At 41.6% G+C, this 24,418-nt stretch overlaps 1 protein-coding gene across 1 annotated transcript in view; it reads right to left on the bottom strand.

Annotated features, from left to right (window-relative positions):
* Nucleotides 1–24,418, bottom strand: part of LOC124613800 (solute carrier family 26 member 6-like) — a 144,070-nt gene that overhangs the window by 77,360 nt on the left and 42,292 nt on the right. Inside the window, exons 3-5 of the mRNA XM_047142523.1 lie at nucleotides 16,640–17,082; nucleotides 11,843–11,966; nucleotides 11,640–11,695 (exon numbers count right to left, since the gene is read on the bottom strand). Coding sequence (XP_046998479.1) covers nucleotides 11,640–11,695; nucleotides 11,843–11,966; nucleotides 16,640–17,082 — 623 coding nt within the window. The remainder of the gene's footprint in view (nucleotides 1–11,639; nucleotides 11,696–11,842; nucleotides 11,967–16,639; nucleotides 17,083–24,418) is intronic.

The raw sequence follows: 24,418 nt of genomic DNA, 5'->3' as shown, positions 1-24,418 counted from the left end.
TCATATGGGCGAATATTTTGAAATACAGTGGTAATGAAGCGGATGAAGTTTTCAGAGGTAGGATTCAAACATGTGAAGCTGTTCAGGTGCAGTTTTGTGTCGACAGGGTGGATTGAGATGGTCAGTTCTTGTTTTGGGGATGAGGGTTTGGCTGTAGACTGTATATGATCGGGATTGGTTGCAGGTGTTAAAAACGGATGTAGACTGAGTGTTAGGACAATGTTTGTACAGGTGGTTAGCTTTGAAGTGAGGCACATGCGGTTTTTTTTTTTTTTTTTTTTTTTTTTTTCCAGTCGCGAGGTATTATGATTGTAGATGAGACATTTGTAGCGGTGGTAGGATTGGGATTCGGATCAGGAAGACTTTGCATTGCTTTTATGGTGATAAATGAAGAGTCCATCCTGGAAGAGTTGACCTATGGTTGAGAGATCGTCAGAAAAGACATTGATGAGGGAAGTAGGAACAACGGTGGTGAATTTCAGAGGGCTTTTAATACTTGGGAGCCGAGATAAGAAATTTGCTGCTCTCAGCTTACCTCACTGTGATCTCAGGGGTGAAAGTCTTTCATCACAGCTGTCAGAATCAAATCAGAATCCGACGACTTGCTGATTTTGGAGTCTGTGCAGGGTTTAATTTATGATATGTTGAGTTCGGAAGGTACTTTTTTGTTTCGAGGTATAGTGTTTTGGGACTGATGGATTTGTCATCTGGATGTGACCGGACGAAGGAATGTGTTGGATTATATATTGGGGATGGGACGGGAGTGGACTCCACAGGTTCTGCTTGTTTTTTTATTTTTTTTTTATTTTTTATTTTTTTTTTTTTCAGAGATAGGTGGAATATCTTCATTACGTGGTTAACAGAGATTGTTTGATGACAAACACACACACCCTTGCCCGAGGGAGGACTCGAACCCTCGCCGAGACCAGCCGCACCCGGCCAGAACACAGTATATATACAGCTACAGAACATTCCAGTACAATGATTCTTGAAATTTGTGGATAATTATAGAATGTGCTCGAATCGAATATAGAAATTAATATTGTACAGTCATGTGAGTTTTGAAATCATGACCCTCCAAGCAACAGTTTAGTATCATAACCACTACATCACGGTGCTACTCAGCTTCTTCTGAGACAATATGAGTGTCCAATGAAATTCCTCGGAACCTAACTACAGAATAGTACAGAGTACATAGAAGCAGCGTATACCCACAGAACAGTCACACAAACTTAGCACTGATGCACACAGACGGCTTATTGTCCAGGAGAGAGTGCGTTATTGCGAAATGCGCTGCTGTGCCAGCATTGGCTGACACATCGCAGACCCTGAAGCTTTAAGCCTGTCTCGCAGGTCAAAGGGAGGCTGACGGCCTTTTCTTTCGACTGAGTTGATAGCTTGACTTTGTAGAAGGTAAAGCACAGTCCGCCAATAAACTTTCTTAAGTAAGTAAGTACGTTACATAACTTATCTCGCAGTAGAGTGCACGGATTCTGGCTGCAACTGCGTGTGTGAGTTCGTGCGACGCGAAAGAAGCTCCGAGGCATGGATAAAAGGAGCATCTTAATCTAACTACTGTGAAGAGCGACCCACGAGCAGGCTGAAGGTTCAGTTAAAACCATGCAAGCTGTACTTATGGAGTTATAAAGAAAGCGACGGAAACATTGGCACGTAGCCAACCACACACTCCAACGTCCTCATATGAGTCACCATCATTATAAGTTGAAAACTTACAAACAGAAACCCAAGTAAAGATTAAAAGTATTTCTGGTGATAAAATTTGCTTCCAGTAGAATACAGTAGAGGAAATAGGAAATCCTCAAAAGCAAATTAAAGAAACTTCACCACCCACTTCTATAATTACTTTTTTAATGTACAGAGTTGGGATCATGTCCATCAAGTTATCTGTAACTTGTCACAATTGGCATCTTATATAGCCTTCATGAAATTCTTCTAAAGCACTGTGGATGCAGGGTTCTTCAGATTGACATTTTAAAAATTTTAGGACAGGTTCCTTATACCAAAACAAAGAAAAATATCCAGTGAAGAAGGGCTCTGAAATGCATACCTTAAGAATTATGAGCATTTGTTCATCCTTGATACCAGCTCTTCTACTGAAGAAGTGCTCCCACCTCTTAAGAGATACATTTTAGAGCCCATGCTCATTGAACATATTTTTCTTGTTTACGTCCATCACCTCCTCCCAATACATGGTAAATAAAGAGCTAGTAGAGATGTTCAGAGTATCAAGGATGTACAACTGCTCATAGCCCTTCAGATACTCATTTTAGGGCCCATATTTACTGGACTTCTTTTCTTATTTTGGTGTGAGGAACGTGTCCCCAAATTTTTAAAACGTCATTTTGAAACACCTTCCATAGCTTCATACGTGCCAGGTATCATTTCTCTCAACAGTATGATGTGAAATTGAAAGTGGTGCCCTCCACCACTCCAGACAGATGTGAGCCATCATAATTTACAGGCACCAACTGGGAAGATTTTACATGAGCACTTAAACGCATAAGGCTATCTACACATGTAAAGAAAAATTTATGCCCACGTAGCGTGCAGCTAACTCGCAAGAATACATAGTATCAAATATACGCCTGAAGTCATGTTTTACATAAACCTGACCGTTATCATACCGTTGTCGAGTGTGATGAGCTAGTGTCGTAGCATTACCGCATTTAGTTTCTAGCCGAATAATGTTGTTAATCTGGAATCTGATTCTACATGTAACAATTGTTTCTAACAGATCCATTATCCTGCCTTGCCTCAGTGTCAGATATTCTTTTCAGCAACTCTTGGGCTGTCTCTCTCGTCCTCTGGTTTATTTGTATCTGCCATTCTTTAGAACGTAAAAGTGATCCAACTTCTTCAGAGATCTCTACCACTGCTTGTACACAACTATGTGAGCTCTGGTCAACGTCCACAAACAGATACGCTCCAAGAGCATTGAGTTCATTAATGTTGACGGCATTCTTACGTTTTTCCTACTTAGTCCGTAACGTTTCCTTCTCTGTACTGAGTTTAAGTAATTCAACCCTTCTGCAGAGTAGTAACATGATTAGCTAAACCTGATGAGCACCTTTACGAGTGGGAAGAGCGTCTCTCCTATCTGAATTTTTATCATTACCCCCTGGACTACTCTCATAAATACATTTCACTAGGTTCTTCGCTAAATCTATCTGAAGTGTTATCCTCAACTGATGCCAACATGCTTTCCAAATTCTGAATTTGTGCTGTCAGTTCATTCGTAGTAGCCCTGTTTTCTCTTTTGTTGCTTTACTACAATTGTTTTTGTACACTTACTAATCGTTCCTGTAATAATTTACTACCAGGACTATGTTTTTCTCTTATTTTGGAGATACTTGCTCTTATGTTACTTCTTGAACATCTGCCCTCTCCTCTTGATATCCATGTGTCTGCCCTTTGCTCACCTCTGAATTCATCTAAAATCTACGATAGTAAGTTACTAGTGATAACCTGACGTTTTGAAGTGATCAATATGAACACAGCTGGTGGTAGGGGAAACAGAGTCACCTTTAGACAACATATCATTATTATTAGTGGTATCAAACGGAATCCTCAGTTCAGAGTAATATACATTTGCACTAATATTACTATAACTTGTTTCTCAAGTATAACATTATCACTACATATACGTAACTTGTCATTTCCTTAACAGTAACATCAGACATAATGCCTTCATTGCCTTCAATTAGTGAAGTAAACATAGTATGAACTGCATTTTACTGAGATACAGACAGAGGATTATCTAAGGCTTTTTACTGAAGTAGCATTCTAAAATCGAGCTTGTAGCGAAGCCATCATTGCCACACTTAAAAAAATAAAAAAGTCTCAAAAGATTTAAATCGTCTGGTGATGAAGGTGTTTGCAACAGGAATTTTCATAATAAAGTTGTGGCTGGCCAGTGGTAGCATTATCAGTTAGCAGATGGGTATCAGCACTGAAATCACAAGAGACAGACGGAAAGTTCGACTGGAACATCATCAACAGTCACTCCTGACAACTGGTAGCTCCTATGTGATGACATAATACGTTCTATAGGTTAGAAAACAATACTTAATAGCGATAAAACATTAGATAATGTCAAGAAACTTCCTGAGGGATAACAATTAAGTACCCAAACACAACACACACACACACACACACACACACACACACACACACACACACACACACACACAGAGCTGGAAACATGGAAACGTTATACTTTGTGAATCTATACGCTTCCATCACTGTATAATTCCTTTTCCTGACCAGCAAGTTATTGTAAGGCCTATTGATACACTATGTTCAGCGCATGTTGAACAAGGAGATTACACTTCATAGTTCCTTTTCATGACCAGCAAGTTATTGTTAGACCTATTGATAAACTATGTTCAGCGCATGTTGAACCAAGAGATTACGCTTCGTTTTTTTTTTTTTTTTTTTATTCACACTCAATTCCGCGACTATTATTTTCAATAAGAAGTGCCAGTATCTCAACATAGCAGACAACACTATCAACAAAATTCGATGTGTTTTACTTGGAACAGTGCAAAAGTGTAGTAAGTAAACGATATGTTTCGCAAATAATCTCAAATATAGCAAAAACATGTTTATGGAAAGGTATCACTTTACTGTGCAAGGTGTTCCAAGTATAACAATTCAGACATTCATTAAGTGTGTATACGGCATAGTACATATTCACCTTCATAGCCACTGATGGGGTTGTAAGTGTATATATAAATCCCATCACTTGGATCATATTGCTAGTTCATGTGAAAATGCTGCTGATCACCAGCCTGTACGTGTTAACAGCATCTGGGTCAAAATGTGTTAATGTAGGAATAGTCTGAGCTAGTGACTGTCGAGTAATAATAGAATTTTAGAATGTTTTACATAATACTAAAGTGCAGTGTACTGAGATGGAGGGGGTTCATCTACTTAACAAGACTAAGTACAGTGATGTTTTGATGACAACAGTGACTCATAAAATCCTCCTCCTGACAAAGACATATTCAGCAACATGACATCATCCATCACCACATGCGCAGGACTCCTATGTCAAAGTTCAGGTCGGAAGACCCTTCACAGTTCATTAATCAAGTTTCGTGAACCTTAATGATCTATACTGTGCAGTATGTATTCCAGTACACAGTTTGAGTGGGTGGCAGCCATATGTCAGGACATTATTCGATGATGTTGTGGATTATACATGTGAACATAATGCACATACATATAAAAACACTTGTATGTGTGCCGTACCGAAGTCTGTTACAATCACTTACAGAATTATGAAATTTACACATTTAGAATTTTCAGACAGAATACCTAAGTATGGTGCTGAGTAAGTCGTCAAGGAAAACGAACACTGAGAGTATTAGACTCCTATTCATCGCCCCAGACACAAGCGACGTACCCCATATGATTGGGTATATAGTAAAGTCTGTGTGCGGATGTGAGTGTTGTAAATGTTTGCATAGGATGAATCTAACGTGGGACATGGGAAACAGCCTGACATTAACCTAATAGGATGTGAGAAAATGCCTGAAAACCACATCTAGCCTGGTGGACACACTGACCCCTAGTCATTAATCTGGTTCTGGGCTGAGTTACATCCTCACTCTAAAAAATATGGCTCAAATGGCTCTGAGGACTATGGGACTCAACATCTGAGGTCATCAGTCCCCTAGAACTTAGAACTACTTAAACCTAACTAACGTAAGGACGTCACACACATCCATGCCCGAGGCAGGATTCGAACCTGCGACTGTAGCAGTCACGCGGTTTCGGACTGAAGTGCCTAGAACCGCACGGCCACCGCAGCCGGTACTCATGCTAAAAGAGGTTGCATTAACAAGTGCAGTCACCTATGTGGGTAATACCTAAGTCTGTCATAGCTATTATTGATCTGAACACTATAGAAGCAGAGTTTACAGCGTATGGAAATCAGTTTTTTGAACAGCATTGTGGGATACAAAAAAAATAATAAGACTCAAGATGCTTAAGCAAGATATATTTAGTTCTTTATAAAGATATTAATAGTTCACTGTAAATAATATTTATGTGTATTTCTAAACAATAAAAATACTTGCCTTATACAGCATGGAAAATACGAACACAGACAATTAATGATGTTAGCACATAACAAGAATCCTATACTGTTGTTCAGTATATATTTAGTAAAACTACTTTCTGTATGACATAATGTGGGCTATCTGAAAATGCAGCAGCATAACAAATCAGCACTTCGTAATATTGTTTCAATGATATGTTGTTTTGAGTTACACTGTAGTTGTTAAACCGAGGCTCATAACATTGTTGTGTTGGTCCAACATGCTCACTTTGCATAATAACCAACTTTACGTTAGCTTCATAACAATCAACAGTGTTTAAATAGCATTTCTGACACATTGTGGGTATTAAACTTTGACGTTGAACACTATGTGCATGACTAAAACAGTATTTCAAAACTCCATCTGCAAGTCAGTGTTTGTATCCTGCCACCACAACTGAATTTCGAATGTCAGTAATTTTTATGATCTTAAAGCTCGATGGACTGTCCTTTAAACTAAGTTTGTATACTGTTACTTATTTCGTAAGGCAATCTAATATATTACCACGTTTTAGTTTTCAATCATATGTGGAGAAAAATTCATAGTCCTCCAAAATATTGAATGTAACAAGTTCTTTACTGCTGTACAGGATATCTTTCTGTACAAACTGAAAAAAATTAGCTTCATGCGAATATAGCAGTATAACGAATTAATACTTGTTAATATTGTGTCGAACATATGTGATTTGGAGGCAGAATTTAGTACTATGAAATATGGCTCATGACATCGTAGCGTTGGCTGAACCACCACACATGTAATATGGCCCATTGCTGATTTAAAATGCACACCCTGCATAGTAATCAATTTGGCGTTGTCTTTACCATCAACAACAGTGTATAACATTAATAACAATGTCAACAAAGTAAAGTTATTATGTTATACCGCCGAAGATGCTGTGCATGGCCAATACGTAATTACAAAAGAGCTTCTGAGTATGTATGATTTCATACAGCTGCCACAATTGTAATTTGATATTTCGGTGTTGGATGATACATGTTTCTCAACGCTCTGAAACCATTGAAAATTTATCATTCATATGAATTGTATTCCCAAGGTTTGCTGACATCATTATACGATAATACATCTTTCTAAAAGCTTTAAAATTACTGAAAAGATCTCATTCATTGGAGCTGTATTCCCAACGGTTGCTACCATCATCAAAAGTCTGCACGATCTACAACTTCATCTGAATCATTGTAATTTATATATATTCTGTAGACATATAATTCATTTCTTGTGCTAAATGTCAGTATTGGTTGCTGATGCGATGTCTATCAGCTAACACACAGCACTTGACATTGAAAAAGATGACGAAACAAGAAACCGAAAGTGATACATAACGTAAATATATAATCACACACACATAATCTTTTACATAAATTATTAATCTCAGGCAGAGCCATAACAGTTTAGAAATTTTAATTTTTGCGTAAATGTTTTGCCTACATTAACTTGTATATAGTTGCAGGTGACAATCTTTAAAGAAAAACAGACACTGTAAAAACGTAATACAGCAGGAAAACCACACCATGTGGTAATAAGGCATGAATACACAATTTTACGTGCTCCTCAGAAATCTGTAATTACGATTTAGAAACTAATATTTATATGTTTTTAAACAGTAAAGAAAATTCCTTGTGTTTAACAGCCATAATAATAAAAAACAAACTGATGATGCTGCAACTGCAGTGCAACATGTCTGGGACAGAAAACAAAATTGTGTTTTGCTAAAGGTGGACCCCACTCAAAAACATATGCTATTGTTAAAGCAAACACAGACAAAAGAGCTTCAACATCAAGATGGTTATCTACAGCTAATGCTGCTTTAATAATGTTTTGGTATTTAATACTGCTTGGTCTTTACATTTCTCCATTACTCTTACGCACTTAAGTGATATCACCCTCATCATAATCAACCTCTTCTTCTTCATCTTCTTCCTGTCCTCCTCCTCCAAAAACGCCAGACACTTCTTTCATTTATATTGCGTTTTCTTTGGCTTTACCATCTTTTTTTCCCATTCCATTTTCTTTTGCATTGGTTTCTCTGACAGAGTCTCGTGGAATGTTTTGCATTCAACATTAGGCACAGCAGCTGAAGAGTCTCTAAGAGAATGTGTTTCCATTTTCAACAGAATCACTATAGCGTTATTAAATTAATTCCATATTTATTAGCGAATTCTTCAGTGAAGAACCGACTATTACTTTTTTTGACGTTTCGCCATATGTTTATTTTGGTATCATGCAGATATCTGTCTTCATAATTCCTGATGTTGATTTTCCAACGAAATACACATAATAACAAACGACATGCGACACAGATTAGCTGTTACGCTGTAACAACTTGCAACATAACGTAGCTAATGACCCCATATCCTTTCATTTTATATTTGATTACAGCAAAAATTTTAACAAGTTACCTCTGTTTACAGCAAAAATTGTGATAAATTACCCCAGATTACAATCAAATTCTAACAAATTGTCCCATGCTGCAGCAAAAATCGTAACAAATTGACTCATATTACAACAAAAACAGTGCAATGCTAGAAGAATTCAAGATAAAATTGTTTAACATTTTGATTTCTCCTAGCGCCGTGATGCATCAGAGCTATTTAGCGTGGGAGTTCTGTCGCTGGTGGGCGCTGCAATGTAATCCATACTATTTTATAATTCGTTTCTGATGAAACAGATTTTGCAACTGTGTTAGAAACTGTGGATTGGATCAAAGGTCATGGTGCTACACCGAAGTGAACAAAATGTATTAGCACCACAGATACGAGGAGTTCCAATACATAATAAAATACTTTTTTCAAAAACCAGGTTGTATTCAGGATTCCATACACTGTATTATTAGAAAACCTTATTTTTCAACAAAGTCTCCGTTGAATGCAACAGCCCAACCCTGCATTACTTGGAGAGCCTGTGTGGCTGTATGGCACCACTCTGCTGATCGACATCTTGCTGCATTAATACCCTCATCGTCATCCATGTACTGCTTCCTGCACAATGCGACCTTCATTGGGCCAGCCGGATGGAAGAGAGAAGGTAGGACATCTGGACTTTAGGGTGGATGAGGGAGGCCACACACCTTTGAGTATCCCAACTGGACGACAAGTGTGTCAGCTCTATCAACAAAGACGTCCAGCTGTGTGACTAGGTCTCTGACTGTGATCTGTCAGTCACCTCCAATGAGAATTTTTGCACGTTCCAGCACTGCAGGAGTGACAGCTGTGTGCCGCTGGCCAGCACTGGACAGGTTTGCGCAATTTTGTTGCGATGATGACAGATGCCTGACCCAATGACTCACGGTGCTTCTGTTCACTGTCAGGTGTCCGCCTATGAACATCTGCAGTGGTTCAGCTTTACGCCAAAATAAACTCCATCACAGCTCTCTGCTTGCAGTGTACCTTCATTAAAGACGTCGTTTTCAAAGCTAAGCATAGCACTACCAACTGTGGGTACGTTATGAAACTATAGGGGCTGAAGTGGTAATATTCCGAAATGTCGCATAACAAATTGCACATTTTTCCGACCGAAACTGGCAGAGAAAACGAAGTGCTGACTTACTGGACGCCCGCCGTATTAGCGACGTTTCACTGCTATCCACATCGATGAATGGCAGGCGCGACTAAAGATTCGCGCCCTCTCTCAGCACCGCTGCAACATCGCGCGGAGTTCGATGTAAAGCCGAGCATGGACTCGTTCTGTCCGGTTTCTGACGTCCCATGAAGTAGTCAACACCGTCTAGCGATGACACCAGCGCTATTCATGACTGAGACGGAACTGTACTTTTGTAAATGTTGAGCTTCTACTTCAAGAGAAAAGTTTGTTATTGGGTACAGCAAGTGGTGCTTTACTGTTCAAAGACGCTTATAAATATTCGATACACTCATTTGGCAATGGACTGTATAAAGTTAAGTAAATCGTTTCATTATTCTTGTAATTATGTGAACTAATGTTTCGTATGTTGTAGTTCTGATTAGCAATCTCCCACAGCAATCAAAGAACCCACAGCTATGATTGGATGATTGCAGTTTCATCAGGTCATAACACAGAATGTTATTCTCCTTCTTTTATCATTTGTACTTTGCAACTTTTTTGATTCTTGCATTTCGTCTTCTTAATCGTATAACTGCGATCATTCCCAAATACAGTTTGCACATGCTGTGTTTATATAAACCAAACAATTTCTCCAATGTCTTCAGTTAACTAACACACTGAAATACCCTCATCTACTAACCATCCAACAGAAAGCCCACAGTAGACTGCACTACTAACAGGCTGAACTTGGGGATTACATCCATCCACTATTCTCCACACCTACAAAGCCTGTGCAGCTCCATCCTTTCCTATGCAAATGTTGCATGGATTTTCACACAGCCAAAGTTCAATAACTCCCTCCAAATACTTGAACGCCATGTCTCGCTTTCTGCATCCGTTTACCTTCCTCCACGTGGAGCCTCCATCATCTCATCAAATTTCCACCACTCCTCATCCACACAGAAAACCTCCACATCTCCTAAAACGTCCGTAAACTAGCTTCCAATAACACCTTTGTCTCTCCGCTAGTCAATATCCCCTGATATTCTGCCACTCCTTAGAAGCACATCCCACCATACCTACACCTGCACACACTCTACGTTCTATCCAAACGCAACTTCAACCAACCCCCTCTCCTAGACAACGAGATCTGCCCTGGTATTTATCCCTGCAAACAATTTTGCTCCACCCCATCCAACTCTCTCCAAATCAGAGCTTTTTTTCTCTGTCTGTCTTCATCCATTCCCATCCATTTCCTCTTGTAACCACTACCCTATACATGCACCAAACTCTTCCCAACCCTCCATGTTTCCCATGTTCTGTCTTCCCACTATCCAACCCAACACCTACCTTCATCTCCACAGTCTTCTCTACTCCTCAACCGTAAGGAACATACACTCTCATCCCGAAATACTTTTACCCCAATGCAGGTCCTCAAGATGTCATGTGAAAGTGCAGTGCTTCAGCGCTTTTTCATAGAAGAATTTCACCATTCTGTAGTGTGTTTTCATACATAGATATTTTCGTTTTTTAGCTGTCCATCTTCCAATTTTTAATTTAAAATCGTAAATCAGTCCCCATCTTTCTTTTTTCTCATTCTTGTTATATTTTTAAAAATGCCCTTGGCTACAGAGTGCAGTATTTTACTGCTGACTGCCCACCCCCTATCCATGTGTGGTGATGGGGATGAAATGACAACAAAGAAATTTTAAAATCCCGATAACTTCCCCTCAGAAATAACAAAAGCCTAGTCTGTTCTCTATGATGGACTCCCAATAAAGAAAATTTTCCAGCTGTCACCGTCTATGTTATCACCATTACCACCATACCAGATTGCCAGTCATTGCTGCAGTAATTTCTGCCACTCCTCGCTGCCTGTCAACAACTTTGCAGCGTCGCCACTGGTCGTCGTCAGTGATCACCATCCCACATTCTCACTGCCACTGTTCGCCACTGCCAGCCCGTCACTACCGTTACATTGCCTCCTTACCACCATCGTCGCGGCACTCATCTCTTGATGTATCAACCCCCATCTACAACATCCACAATCATCTACTAAGACTTGTACCCGACGCCTACCTCCACTTATTCCTTTACGTCCTTCTATTTGTCCTCTCTTGCTCTTGCCACCTTTCCCACCTTCTTACTACTCAGATGAATCAGTCTGTTTCCCCACTAACACACACAACTTCCCCAGACATAGCTGACTCCTCATTTGCAGATGCAATCAGTTCTGGATGCACTGCAGTTGCACTACCACCACTGCGGCCACTGCCACCACCAGTTCCACCACCAACAATATAACTGCACCAGCCAGCAGCGATCATCAGTCATTACAGCTGTTCCACTGTCATCGCCATCATCACTATATCTGGGTCCATAACAAGTAGCACCAGCCACACCCACTCCAGTACCTGCAAACCCATACTAACCTTATATGCTGCAGCTGTTACCATATTCGCCACAAATGTATCACTTCCAAGCACACCAGCTCATATATAAGAAAAGGGAAAGCCATACAAACTCATACCCCACCCCACAGTTAGTGTCCTCCAAAACCCCATACTCAAACGATCACCACTAGTACAGCCACCCCTCCTGTCTCTGACATCCCGTAATCCCCAAACCAAACCTTCAACCAGAACCTATGGAGTCCTTTCCCATCCCATACTCAACATATTCTCCAACACATTGCTTCATCCTATCACATCCTGATGTCAGTTTCCTTGTTCCTTAGTTACTACCCCTTAAAATAAAGAAGTACTTTCCGAACGTCAATATACCATAAATCATAAGCCACAAAGACTCCATAATCATCAAGTCATCAGATCATGATTTTAAACTCACCTACTTCTAAGATTGTAATCCAGTATCTTCAGTTCACATGTCTCCCTGCTCTCACTTAGTCGACAATGACCTAGACAACACCAAACCCTTCCCCACTGTCCACGAAGTCTTACTGCTTTGATTAAGGCATTGACGCTGAGATCATTGTGGGGGAAGATGAGCAGGAGCTAAATTCATATCTTGACTCAAAAATCCGAGAATTCGTTCTAATTCATCGTCATTCTGATCCTAAATTCCCCAAATGTTACTTTCCTGAAGATCTCTCTACTATAGGGCTCCTCCTTCGGAATGGAGTTTTCATCTATCACTGTAAACACAAAGTTCGGCCTTTCTAATACCAATCTCAAGATCATTGTTACCACAAATGCTTCACTATAGTGATCTTTTAACTCCCATTTTATGTGTCCCCACTGAAACCCAGCCACCTGCACCAACACTGTCATACCCTTCTGTACAGCCCAAACCCTATCGACGAACCCTGAACTAACCATCCTGATCCGTCCTACCGATAAATTACTACATCTGAACATCTCCCTACGCCATGCTCCTACCACTGAAGACATCATCCACTTTGTCACCATTGTCCTTCAAAAAATCCAATTTCAGCGTTCAAGTATCATGTATCAAGTGACCCTTGCAGCCCATTTTGTATTTCACTTACATACCACTGCCACATACTCCCAAACCCATTCCCAGTTCCTTTTTCCCGAGTAGACACACTACCCTAAGACTTTCCCTGTCCCCCAAGAGCAGTACCTTTAACCCCATAGCACCGAAACGCACACCACAGCATAGTCACCTTCCCACCACTGTAGCATTCACCAAACCACACTGAACGGTTTTTTCACCTACTCCACAACTTCGACATCAACTATCTATCCTCATCCACTGTTCATTATTCTCTGTGATCTTGCCAGTCCACCAATTAAATGGAGCTGGTCAACAAGCAGAATGACATGAGCTTCATCTTCTGAAACTGGCCACTCTGTGCAGTTCGCCATATAATGTCAGCTCCAACACATCAGCATCGCCACGTTATTTTCGATAATGTTACATTTGTTCCAATTTCCATGTTTATTAATACTCTTGTTAAATTCTTAAAAACTGTAGGCTAAAGAACGCTAGATCACTACTACCAGCCCACACCCACATGGGAGAATGAAATGACTATAACGAAAAGGAAAACTAAATACGTTTGTGGATCGGCTGTGCATCTAGAGTGGCTGTAGCCACTCTTTAGCGCTAAGTAGATGACTACCAGCATATTTCTCGGCTGCTAGATTGGTTAGTGCGCCCCCCACCCCAATGGTTATATTAACAGCTGCAGCCCCAGAGGGGTGGTGGTAACATATTACTTTTTCGTGGCTGCAGCTTCGATGGGTGCAGTAACGCATATCTGGAAACAGTAGATTTTCCCAAAATTCTCTGAGAAAGTAAGCAGTGGGCTGAAAATAATGTCCCAGGAAATAAGAAGGTAACAGGCTAAAAATTTAATTGAAATCTGTATTCATGTCAGAAAAAGAGTATGTCACGTGCTAAAAATAGCATTGTCCCACGAAATACTTCGGTCATGGGGTAAAAATATCAGGCGGTGCGTCCACCAGCCCTGGGACAACCACACCTAGACTTAAAAATAGAATTCAAAGTACATCAGGTGGCGGCTGTTTCAGGACTGGTGTGAGCATACTCTTCACACCTTCTTGTACAAGCAACTGCGTTACGATCACATCTGCAGTTTTCACTTTACACCCTCCGGCTCACTGATTTTTGAACGATTGTAATGCAAGAGATCCAAGAATGTCTTCTTTCAGAAGCTAATACTGGCACTGTTGCATCATTTCTATGGGTTCTTGGACATGTTTGCATGTCAGGGAATGAAGCTGATGACGTTCCTCCGAAGATAGCAACTCAGCTACAAAGACCCTTCAGTAAATCTTTCCCATTAGATGATCTCAGCATTGCTCTATACACGCACTTCTTATCGCTCTGGCATGAACGCTATTCACCTATTCGTGCGAACAAGCAAGCTGAACAAGCCTACCCTTCGGCTTGGGCGACTCCCACTAACCCATCGCATTGTGAGGAAATAATTTTTATTGGACTACACAGTCATTTCCGCCATCGTCGTCTGTTAAGAGGGGAACACGCTCGATTTTCCTCTGACTGTAGGGAATCACTCTGTGTGCACCACATTCGAAGCCTTTGAAAGTTTTGTAACCCCTTTACCGTTGATGTTTGTTGGTCCCGATATTTTAGCAGATACAGCGTAGGCCGTAGAACCTGTTCTCCTTTTTAATCGCTGTAAAGATATTCCCAAGAAGAAACATGTTTAGACTGTGGTCACCATTTGCCCTAGAAGTTCTTAAAAAAGGAGGGCAATTGTAATGCTTCATTTTAGCACAGTCCTACTGTGTGTTGGCGCTTTTTAACAACGTTCCAGGCACACTGTATTCATTATAGCTTCTGCCAACCTCGTAATTCTGCCTAATCTCTAATGTGTCAACTAACTTCAAGAAACTGGGATTGCTTTGTATAAAAAATAGCCCACTGTAAGTCGTGATTTTGCCGCTTATTACTTCAGTTGTTGGTTTTGGGCCCAAAAAAGAAGGAATCTGCATATTATGTCGCTTTTATGCGATACATTTCATGTCTGATGTGGACGCTGACAAGAAATCATTCACTACCAGAATGAGATTTTCACTCTGCAGCGGAGTGTGCACTTATATGAAACTTACTGGCAGATTAAAACTGTGTGCCGGAAAGAGTCTCGAACTCGGGATCTTTGCCTTTCGCGGGCAAGTGTTGTACCAACTGAGCTACCCAAGCACGACTCACGCCCCCTCCGTGCAGCCTCTAACAACCCTACCACAACAAAGGTCAAAATTTTAATAACGATTGTGGTATTGCTCACGCTGCTAAATACTGCATTATCGGGCAACAAGTCATATTATGTGGCAGGTGTCATTAGAGCACAGTTAATAGTCATTTCATGTAATAATGAAAAAACTAGGCACTCATCTTTTTGTGTTTCCCACACTGGTCTCGTCGTAAAATCATGGCTCAATCGTTGAAAATCTAGGTGGTTATGATTCCAAGCTCGGATGCAAAGAGGCCTAGGTTTTATCGTGCTATATTCAAAAGTTTTGTAGATGCGCTTCACAATCCATTCTTGAAGATTACACTTTTGCTGGACAATGGTGATGTAAAAAAGGTAATCAGCACTCCTTTTAATTGCTTTTATTGCAATATCACGTGACACACAAACATCACTTCACGATACAAAACATACTTGAAAACATCTTCATCGCAGTCACTGTTAAAGATCACATTTTATAAGCTGACTACAATACGCGTCTTTCCAATATGACGTCCAAGACTTGACCTTCTCAACGTCCGACTCTCTAACAAGTTCACAACCAACTAGCTATCGCTTACGCGCCCAAAAATCAGAGTTACAAATACATCAAAGATCATAGTGACAAAAGAAAGAATACACATAAGAATAATATCATTGCAATATAAACATATCGATGTATCACAAATGAAATCAAATCTGAATGTTGTCTCAGAAATATGTAAACTACTTTACAGAAACACAGTAGACTATTACTGGTATCGAGAGGTTCAGATGAGGTGCCGTAATGGTTACGTAATTCAAGTACCATTATAAGCCTTACTTCTGCCAGTATCTCGTCTCCTACCTTCCAAAGTTTACAGAAGCTCTCCTGCCAACCTTGCAGAACTAGCACTCCTGAAAGAAAGGATATTGCGCGGACATGGCTTAGCCACAGCCTGGGGGATGTTTCCAGAATGAGATTTTCACTCTGAGACTAGGGCACTTGCCCGCCAAAGGCAAAGGTCCCGAGTTCGAGTCTCGGTCCGGACCACAGTTTTAATCGGCCAGGAAGTTTCATTTATTACCAGTTCACATCTTTCGGCTTCTTTCAATTCTGCAACAGCCCAGCCATAAGTGGCCTTAGAGTGTGCACTTGGTACATGTCACTGTGTGAGCTGTAGTCGGAAGACTACCTATTTATTTCGACCTAGGCTGTTCTGAGTTCATGTAATTTGTTCAAACTAACTAACTTAGCTGTGTTCTTTCGGATCTTTGGACAGTATAAGGTTGTTACCTGGCAGAGAAATCAACTTGCGAGGCGGTAACGGTGGTGACGACGAGGACGACCAGCTCGGCAGACAGCCAGCGGCCGACCAGTTTGGGCACAGCCAGCTGGTAGACCACGAGCACCGCGATGGTGATAAGCGCGGTGGCAATGGCCGGCAGCCTGGGAGGCAGGCTGCCCGAGAACAGGTCCCCGTAGGTGTAGACGAGGCGCAGCAGGCCGTGGTGCTTGGGAGCGTCGCGCGCCACGCCCAGCGCCTCGAGCAGCTGCGAGGTGAAGACGTGCACTGCTGCGCCCGTGGTGATGGCGCTCACCAGCGTCTCGCTCAGCACGCGGCACAGCGCCCCCAGCCGCAGCACCCACAGAGCCAGCAGCAGCAGGCCGCACCACAGCGACACCATGCTCACCACCTCCTCGGGAGTCACACCGTCCCCCGCGTGCTCCGACACGATCTGCGCCATCCCCACTACTACTCGAACCGATACCCGCAGACAGCACAGTAGAAAATGTACGATAATTCTGCTGCCACAGAAGGAAGGTAAGGCACAATAGACAAAAGGAGAGTGATCCGTAGTCGTGTCCGTTTCTACGAAATGCGCGCCACGTGGAGTGCTTTCGCTTCGCGTCTAGTGTTTGCGGTGGCGCTTTCGGTTTGGCGCGCTGTTTGGATCGCTACTGCCTTCTGGCGGGAGGTAGAGCAAGTTTACGGTCGCGTGATGATCGGAGAGTACGTATAGGCTGTCGGTAAACTGAAGAGCGAGCTAGCGAGTCCCCAGTCTGCCAACCCAGCTACGTCACAGGGCGCTTCTACAGGCCGTTTCACAACGCAGTACCGGCCCTGCCGCGGCGCGCGATTTAAATCTGTGGCGACACCGTGTACAGATACGTCTCTGCTGCGTTCATTTTTAGACAAATGTATTAAGACCATAAGGAATACAAAAAACGATAGCTTCTTCCGAAAAACAATATTATAGAGTAAATAATATTAAGATAAGAACGGAAGCCAGGATTATACCACAAACATAGAACCGAATGCCTGTTCATGTGAATGTATTGTATATTCCTCTATTGCTATTCGTAAAACGAACCCCATATAATGCAATAAATCTGTAGAATTTGAGGCTTGTTCTTACTTTGTGTTTCTACTAAAAGGTAGATATTTTCTTTGAAGGACTGCATTGAAACTTAACAATTTTTGCAAAACGAAGAGTGTTTAAAAAGTAAGCAGAATTTTATAATTTTGCGTGTTGTATTAGTCCGATTTTCACTACTTTTTGGCACTATCTTTGTAAACATGTCTCAAAAGTATGTGTACAGTGTTACGCATATTGGGTATTTACCCTGTTGTCAGCTGTCAAAAAGGTTACATGTGTTTTGGTAGCATCAACGATTATTTGTTTTGTATAAAAATAGATTAGAGAATCTGCACTAAATTTTGTTATAGGAATGGAATGAAGTGTATGAAATTTTTAGAAATGTTAAATATTGCTTTTGGTGAGCCCCTTTATAAGTGAACCAACAGCATACAAGTGGTATAAACATTTCAAAGCAGGCCTTAAAGGACAGCGGTTATACAAGCATGGATGAGATTAAAAATGCACGGTTAAGAGACCTATGAATTACCCCGAAGAAACAGTTCCTAAAGAATTTCGGAAATTGGAAAAAGCACTGGCACAAGTGTATAGTATGTAATGGGAAATATTTTGAAGAGGATAACATTGCTGTAGATTAACAAATAAAGTTCTTACCAAAAAATAAAAATTAATACGTGAACGCATCTCGTATATCAAGCTTTTTGAATTCCAGAATCCACGTACATGTTTCGAAGAAAATTTCAGCAGTGTTTAGTAAGCATCAGAGGTTTTACGTGATTTAGAAACTGTCTATAACGATCGGTTTCCTCCCAAGATTATTAGTATTCCTTCGTGGCAATTCCACTAAACCATGCGGCTTATTTTCGTGTTCCTTCCTTATGCGTCCTATTGGACGCGGCTGACGTTTGCATAAATTGCAGCCCTTTGATTGGGACTGGTAATATTAGCCAACAGTTCTTTATGGGTCGCCTCTTTAATACATGCTGTAATAACATTAGAGACGATCGAACGCTCGTTACTCAGCAAGTACCTCCTCTTCATCGTGTTCTGCAAATTTTCTTGCAATCCTAGACGATTATCTATCACTTCCGGATATCGAATTATACCAGTAAGTATACAAAGTTAACTGACTGACACTGACAACTAAGATCGTACGAACAGAAACGACGTATATCACAGCACGCCGATCTACTCCTCTAAACAGGTAACGGGCAACAGATTTTGGGTGGCCCTGTAGGCTGGTGGCAGTGTTCTCCCGGGAAAGACCACTTCCCCCACCAAAAGCGCTGCTCGCTCTTGAGTTTACAGACAGACTATACTGGACTGTGACCGAGAGAGTTGGTGGCGCGAGCAGGGCCCTGTTGTTGGGGGTCGTCAACTGCTCGACACGTGCTTTGACCGACCTCTTGGCTGTCAGGGGCTAAGTCTGCCTTACACGCAGGTACGTGGCTTATGAAGCTTAGAAGCCGTGGTGCAGGAGATCAGCGCGTGGAGCCGTATGTCTTCTTATCGGCCGGTGAAAGCACTGGCAACGGGTGGCTCTGACGAGCATTTGGAAGTGCAACGTGTTCTCGGCACTGTGATCGAGTGTGAGACGTTGAGTACTGAAAACAGTAACAGAGTTATATATATAAAGGGTTTTTCTAATTCTGGTTAAGTGTATGAGTTTCTCCACCAGTGGTTTTGTTGGGGTTTTCCCACCACAGTTTTCGTTTGCCTGTCCGCGGGAATGTGGTAATTGCTTCTTGGTCGGGCCGTTTCATTCACACCTCGGTTGGGTGATTTAGGGTCGGTGTCGCGTGTCTCTGTGATTCGGAGTCTGTGCAGGCACCGCCCTTGCTACATCTTCTGGTTTTGGGTAACCCGGGGAGGTGGTGGCTTGTAATGGAAGTTTTGGGGCTGATCTGCTGTGGTCCTGTAGACCACCAATAACTATTCCGCCCATTGTGATTTGGCCACCTTTACACGTGTCATTCCCTCACCGAGGTAAGGAAAATTTTTTTGGGAACTGCCTTTAATGTGAAGGTTTGTGTGCTGGGTTATTCACATTTATCTCGTAACAACTGACAGGTCTAATATAAGTTATTTAACTGGCGAGAGACAACTGTTTTAGCTTTAGTACAAACTAGCTACTTAAAGGTGTTTTTTTTAAGGAATTCTTCTCTTATAGATATAACAAGTTTAAAATCTTATTATTGGGAAGTTGTTAACGTCGTACCTTGCAATATCCTTTACATAGAGAAAATTTGCCAGCTACTTAAAATAGTGTTTTCTTTAATTGTTGTCTTAAGATCTTACCATTGGGAAGTTGTTAACGTCATACCTGGCAATCTCCTTTTCATAAAGAAAATTTGTCATCTATTCGAAATTGTTTTTCTTTTAATGCCAGACTTAAAAATTTAGTATTGACAAAGCCTTTAAAATAAAAGATAACCTTAGCAGTGTGTGTTATTTCACCAGCACCTCCTGGCCCCTACTTCCACGATAACGTTTCTGGAATAACATGTGTACTTGACTTGTTTGTGAACCGCCCTAATTGACGGTTTAGAGAGGTATTTACGAAGCAGAGTAGCACAAGAAAAGAAGGTGCGAAAGAAGACGTATTGATGGCAGTGCACATAGGTGTTATTCTTTTCGTGACTCCAACGTACATCATGTGGCTACCATCTGCTGAAGACGACCACTTCGAAACTTCTAAAACGATCACATAACTGGCTGTACAACAAGTGGAAGTCACTTTGCCGAATTAGTACGTCACTCAGTACAGACGACTCCGCCAACACTCTGTATGGTGCTTCAGCTCCACATCCAGAGATAATGCTCGGTCATCAGGTAGGAAAATTAATTTTGCATCCAAGACCTGATTTCATATAAACAAACACTTTGCATGTGTTTCAGTACTACAATTTGGCGTTCCTAAAACACTTATCACGATAACAGGGACACTTCACGGTATATTTTTCCATGCTAATTCACTTTATAAAGTACGTTTCGGTTCCATCGAATTTCGCGTTCGTATTTTGCGTCTACGGGTAGGGTAACTTTGAAACTCTGTGTCTGGGAAACGGGTAAATGTATCAAGAAAATTTTCAAGGCTATTCGATATTGGGATCCTAGGAACGTATTGTAGTAATTTAAGCAATTTTCAGTGGATAGCCCTCTTGGAAACGACGGCTGGTTTATGGTACGAAAATATGGTAAGAAAAGCTTTTTTAAGGTCTTCTAAGGAACCGCGCAGGAACTAAGTAATATTTTTGAAAACGAGAAGTTGGACGCTTCTGGGTAAATGCTTAGAAAATATACCTTTAAAATTTGAACAATCTGCTGCAGTTATTTATTGTTTACATTTCGTCTCACACCGCATTTCACCTGCGTATTTCACGTGCGTATTTCACGTGTATAAATATGGTAGATTTGAATCTCTGTGTCTCGCAAACCGATAACGATATCAGGAATTTCTTCAACTTTGTTCGAGAGCAGAATGTTAGGAACATATTGTAAACTGCACTCATTTGCAATGCATAGCAAAATTGTAAGAAAACACCATTTTTGTGTTCTCTAAGGAACCGACTACGAGCTAATAACTTTGAACCTCTGTCCCTCGGAAACGGATATCAAGAAAATTTTCAATGCGTTCCGAAATTGGGATAAAAATTACAGCCATTTGCTGCGCACAGCCGTCTTGAAATCTGCAGCTTGAGTTTGGTACCCAAATACCATGCTTTTGGGGTGTTTCTCGATAGTGGATAAATATTTTTGAAGCTGGGAACATAGTACCTCTAGATAAGAACCTAGAAATATAACGTGAAAATCTGAGCAATTTCTTGCGCCAGTATGCTATTTACATTTCGCCTCAGACAGGAGTTTTCGTGCTTATTGTACGTCTATAAGCAGAGTAACTTTAAATACAAATAGCAAGCGGGAAAAAACATCAAGAAAGTTTTAGATGTTCTTCGAGGTCAGGATCTTAGGAATATGTTGTAAAAATTTCAGCCATTAGCTGTGTATAGCCGTCTTGGAATCCGCAGCTTTGTGCTCTTACAAAAGAACGGAAAAACCCTTTTTGCTGTTTCCTGCGGAACGGCCCATGAATTAATAGTGCCTCCATAATCCCCTTAAGGCCCACAGAAACCACATCAAATACAACAAGAAACAACCAATTAGCTCCATTTGCTTAACCAGAACGAAGTCTGTAACATTCATATTTTGACCCTAGACTATAGAATAGTGACACTAAGACGATACATCTGTCGGGAGCACAAATGGTCCATAGCCAAAGGGCCATTCAAAACATTTGACCATACTTGTCTATTATATAAGAGCCCCCGAAAAATCCCGTTTTTATAAGTGGCGATTTGGAACATATTACCCTACTGGCCATTAAAATTGCCACACCACGAAGATGACGTGCTACAGACGCGAAATTTAACCGACAGGAAGAAGATGCTGTGATATGCAAATGGTTAGCTTTTCAGAGCATTCACACAAGGTTGACGCCGGTGGCGACACCTACAACTTGCTGATATGAGGAAAGTTTCCAACAGGTTTGTCATACACAGACAGCAGTTGACCGGCGTTGCCTGGTGAAACGTTGTTGTGATGCCTCGTGTAAGGAGGAGAAATGCGTACCATCACGTTTCCGACTTTGATAATGGTCGGATTGTAGCCTATCGCGATTGCGGTTTATCGTATCGCGACATTGCTGCTCGGGTTGGTCGAGATCCAATGACTGTTAGCAGAATATGGAATCGGTGGGTTCAGGAGGGTAATACGGAACGCCGTGCTGGATCCCGACGGCCTCGTATCACTAGCAGTCGAGATGACAGGCATCTTATCCGCATGGCTGTAACGGATCGTGCAGACACGTCTCGATCCCTTAGTCAACAGATGGGGACGTTTGCGAGACAACAACCAACTGCACGTACAGTTTGACGACGTTTGCAGCAGCATGGACTATCAGCTCGGAGACCGTGGCTGCGGTTACCCTTGACGCTGCATCACAGACAGGAGCGCCTGCGACGGTGCACTCAACGACGAACCTGGGTGAACGTAGGGCCAAACGTAGTTTTTTCGGATGAATCCAGGTTCTGTTTACAGCATCATGATGGTCGCATCCGTGTTTGGTGGCATCGCGGTGAACGCACATTGGAAGCGTGTTTTCGTCATCGCCATACTGGCGTATCACCCGGCGTAATGGTATGGGGTTCCATTGGTTACACGTCTCGGTCACCTCTTGTTGCATTGACGTTACTTTGAACAGTGGCCGTTACATTTCAGATGTGTGACGATCCGTGTCTCTATCCTTCATTCGATCCCTGCGAAACCCTACATTTCAGCAGGATAATGCACGACTGCATGTTGCAGGTCTTGTGTACGGGCCTTTCTGGATACAGAAAATGCTCGACTGCTGCCCTGGCCAGCACATTTTCCAGATCTCTTACCAACTGAAAACGTCTGGTCAATGGTGGCCGAGCAACTGTCTCGTCACAATACGCCAGTCACTACTCTTGATGAAGTGTGGTATCGTATGGAAGCTGCATGGGCAGCTGTACCTGTACACGCCATCCAAATTCTGTTTGACTCAATGCCCAGGCATATGAAGGCCGTTATTACGGCCGCAGGTGGTTGTTCTGGGTACTGATTTCTCAGGATCTATGCACCCAAATTGCGTGAAAATGTAATCACATGTCGGTTCTAGTATAATATATGTGCCCAATGAATACCCGTTTATCATCTGCATTTCTTCTTGGTGTAGCAATTTTAATGGCCAGTAGTGTAGGTAGCGCTTGCTACCGAATGGGAACCGATTTGCAAAAGACATTAGTATTTCAATACAATACTTTAACGCGGTCTACACTTAAGTTCTGCAGTAAAGAGAAGGGGTGGTGTACTTGTCACTTCCTACATAGTGGTTTATGAGAGACTCCATCTATGCGACCCCTCCCAACTATGACGTTGCATAGCATTAGCAGGGAGTGCCATAAATCCAGACTTGCTCTCAGAAGTGTGGGACGAGGCTGAGTACAGCCTGGACGTCTGCTATGCGCCTGAAGGAGAGCACATTAAAGATCTGTGAAATGAAAATGCAGATTTTGATCTTAAACCTAATTGTAAAATGTACACCCATATGCAAGTGCGCACATGTAACAGATACACCCTCGCCAAATCGGATAATTCTGTTGAAAATAAAAAGTTCGTAGTCCTCTGTGTAAATTGAAATTCGTCTGGAGATTCCATCTTCAGTAAGCTAAAAGATATATCCTTGAGAAATCGGAAGAATACTTTTTAAGCACAGTGTACTTATTTTTCTCCCTCCACATTGTGTTTCATGCTCCAATCAGACGGTGGGAGGGGGAGGGGGAGGAGGGGGAGGGGGCCCGACAGTAAGAAGGCGCATTCAGTTAGGGTGAACTAAGGTGTATTCTAGCTGACAGACCGTGACTCAATATAAAACAAAACCATTTAGCTGCAGTTTCCTGCCATTAGTAGCTCAGAAATTTTTTTGTTTTTAATATTGTGGTGCCCTTTCCACTGTGGTCTTACAGCCTCTCCTCAAAACAGTCACTCCCACAGTGAACACATCAAAATACTATTGTTCTTACATCAACTTTACATCCGTACTCTGCAGCCCACCTACTGATGTCTCTGATGTCTGACAGAGGGTGCTTCGGGTACAACCGAGCGATCTCCCTGT

Source organism: Schistocerca americana, chromosome 4, assembly GCF_021461395.2.
Source record: "Schistocerca americana isolate TAMUIC-IGC-003095 chromosome 4, iqSchAmer2.1, whole genome shotgun sequence".
Lineage (NCBI taxonomy): Eukaryota > Metazoa > Arthropoda > Insecta > Orthoptera > Acrididae > Schistocerca > Schistocerca americana.
This window is presented reverse-complemented; position numbering and strand designations above follow the sequence as displayed.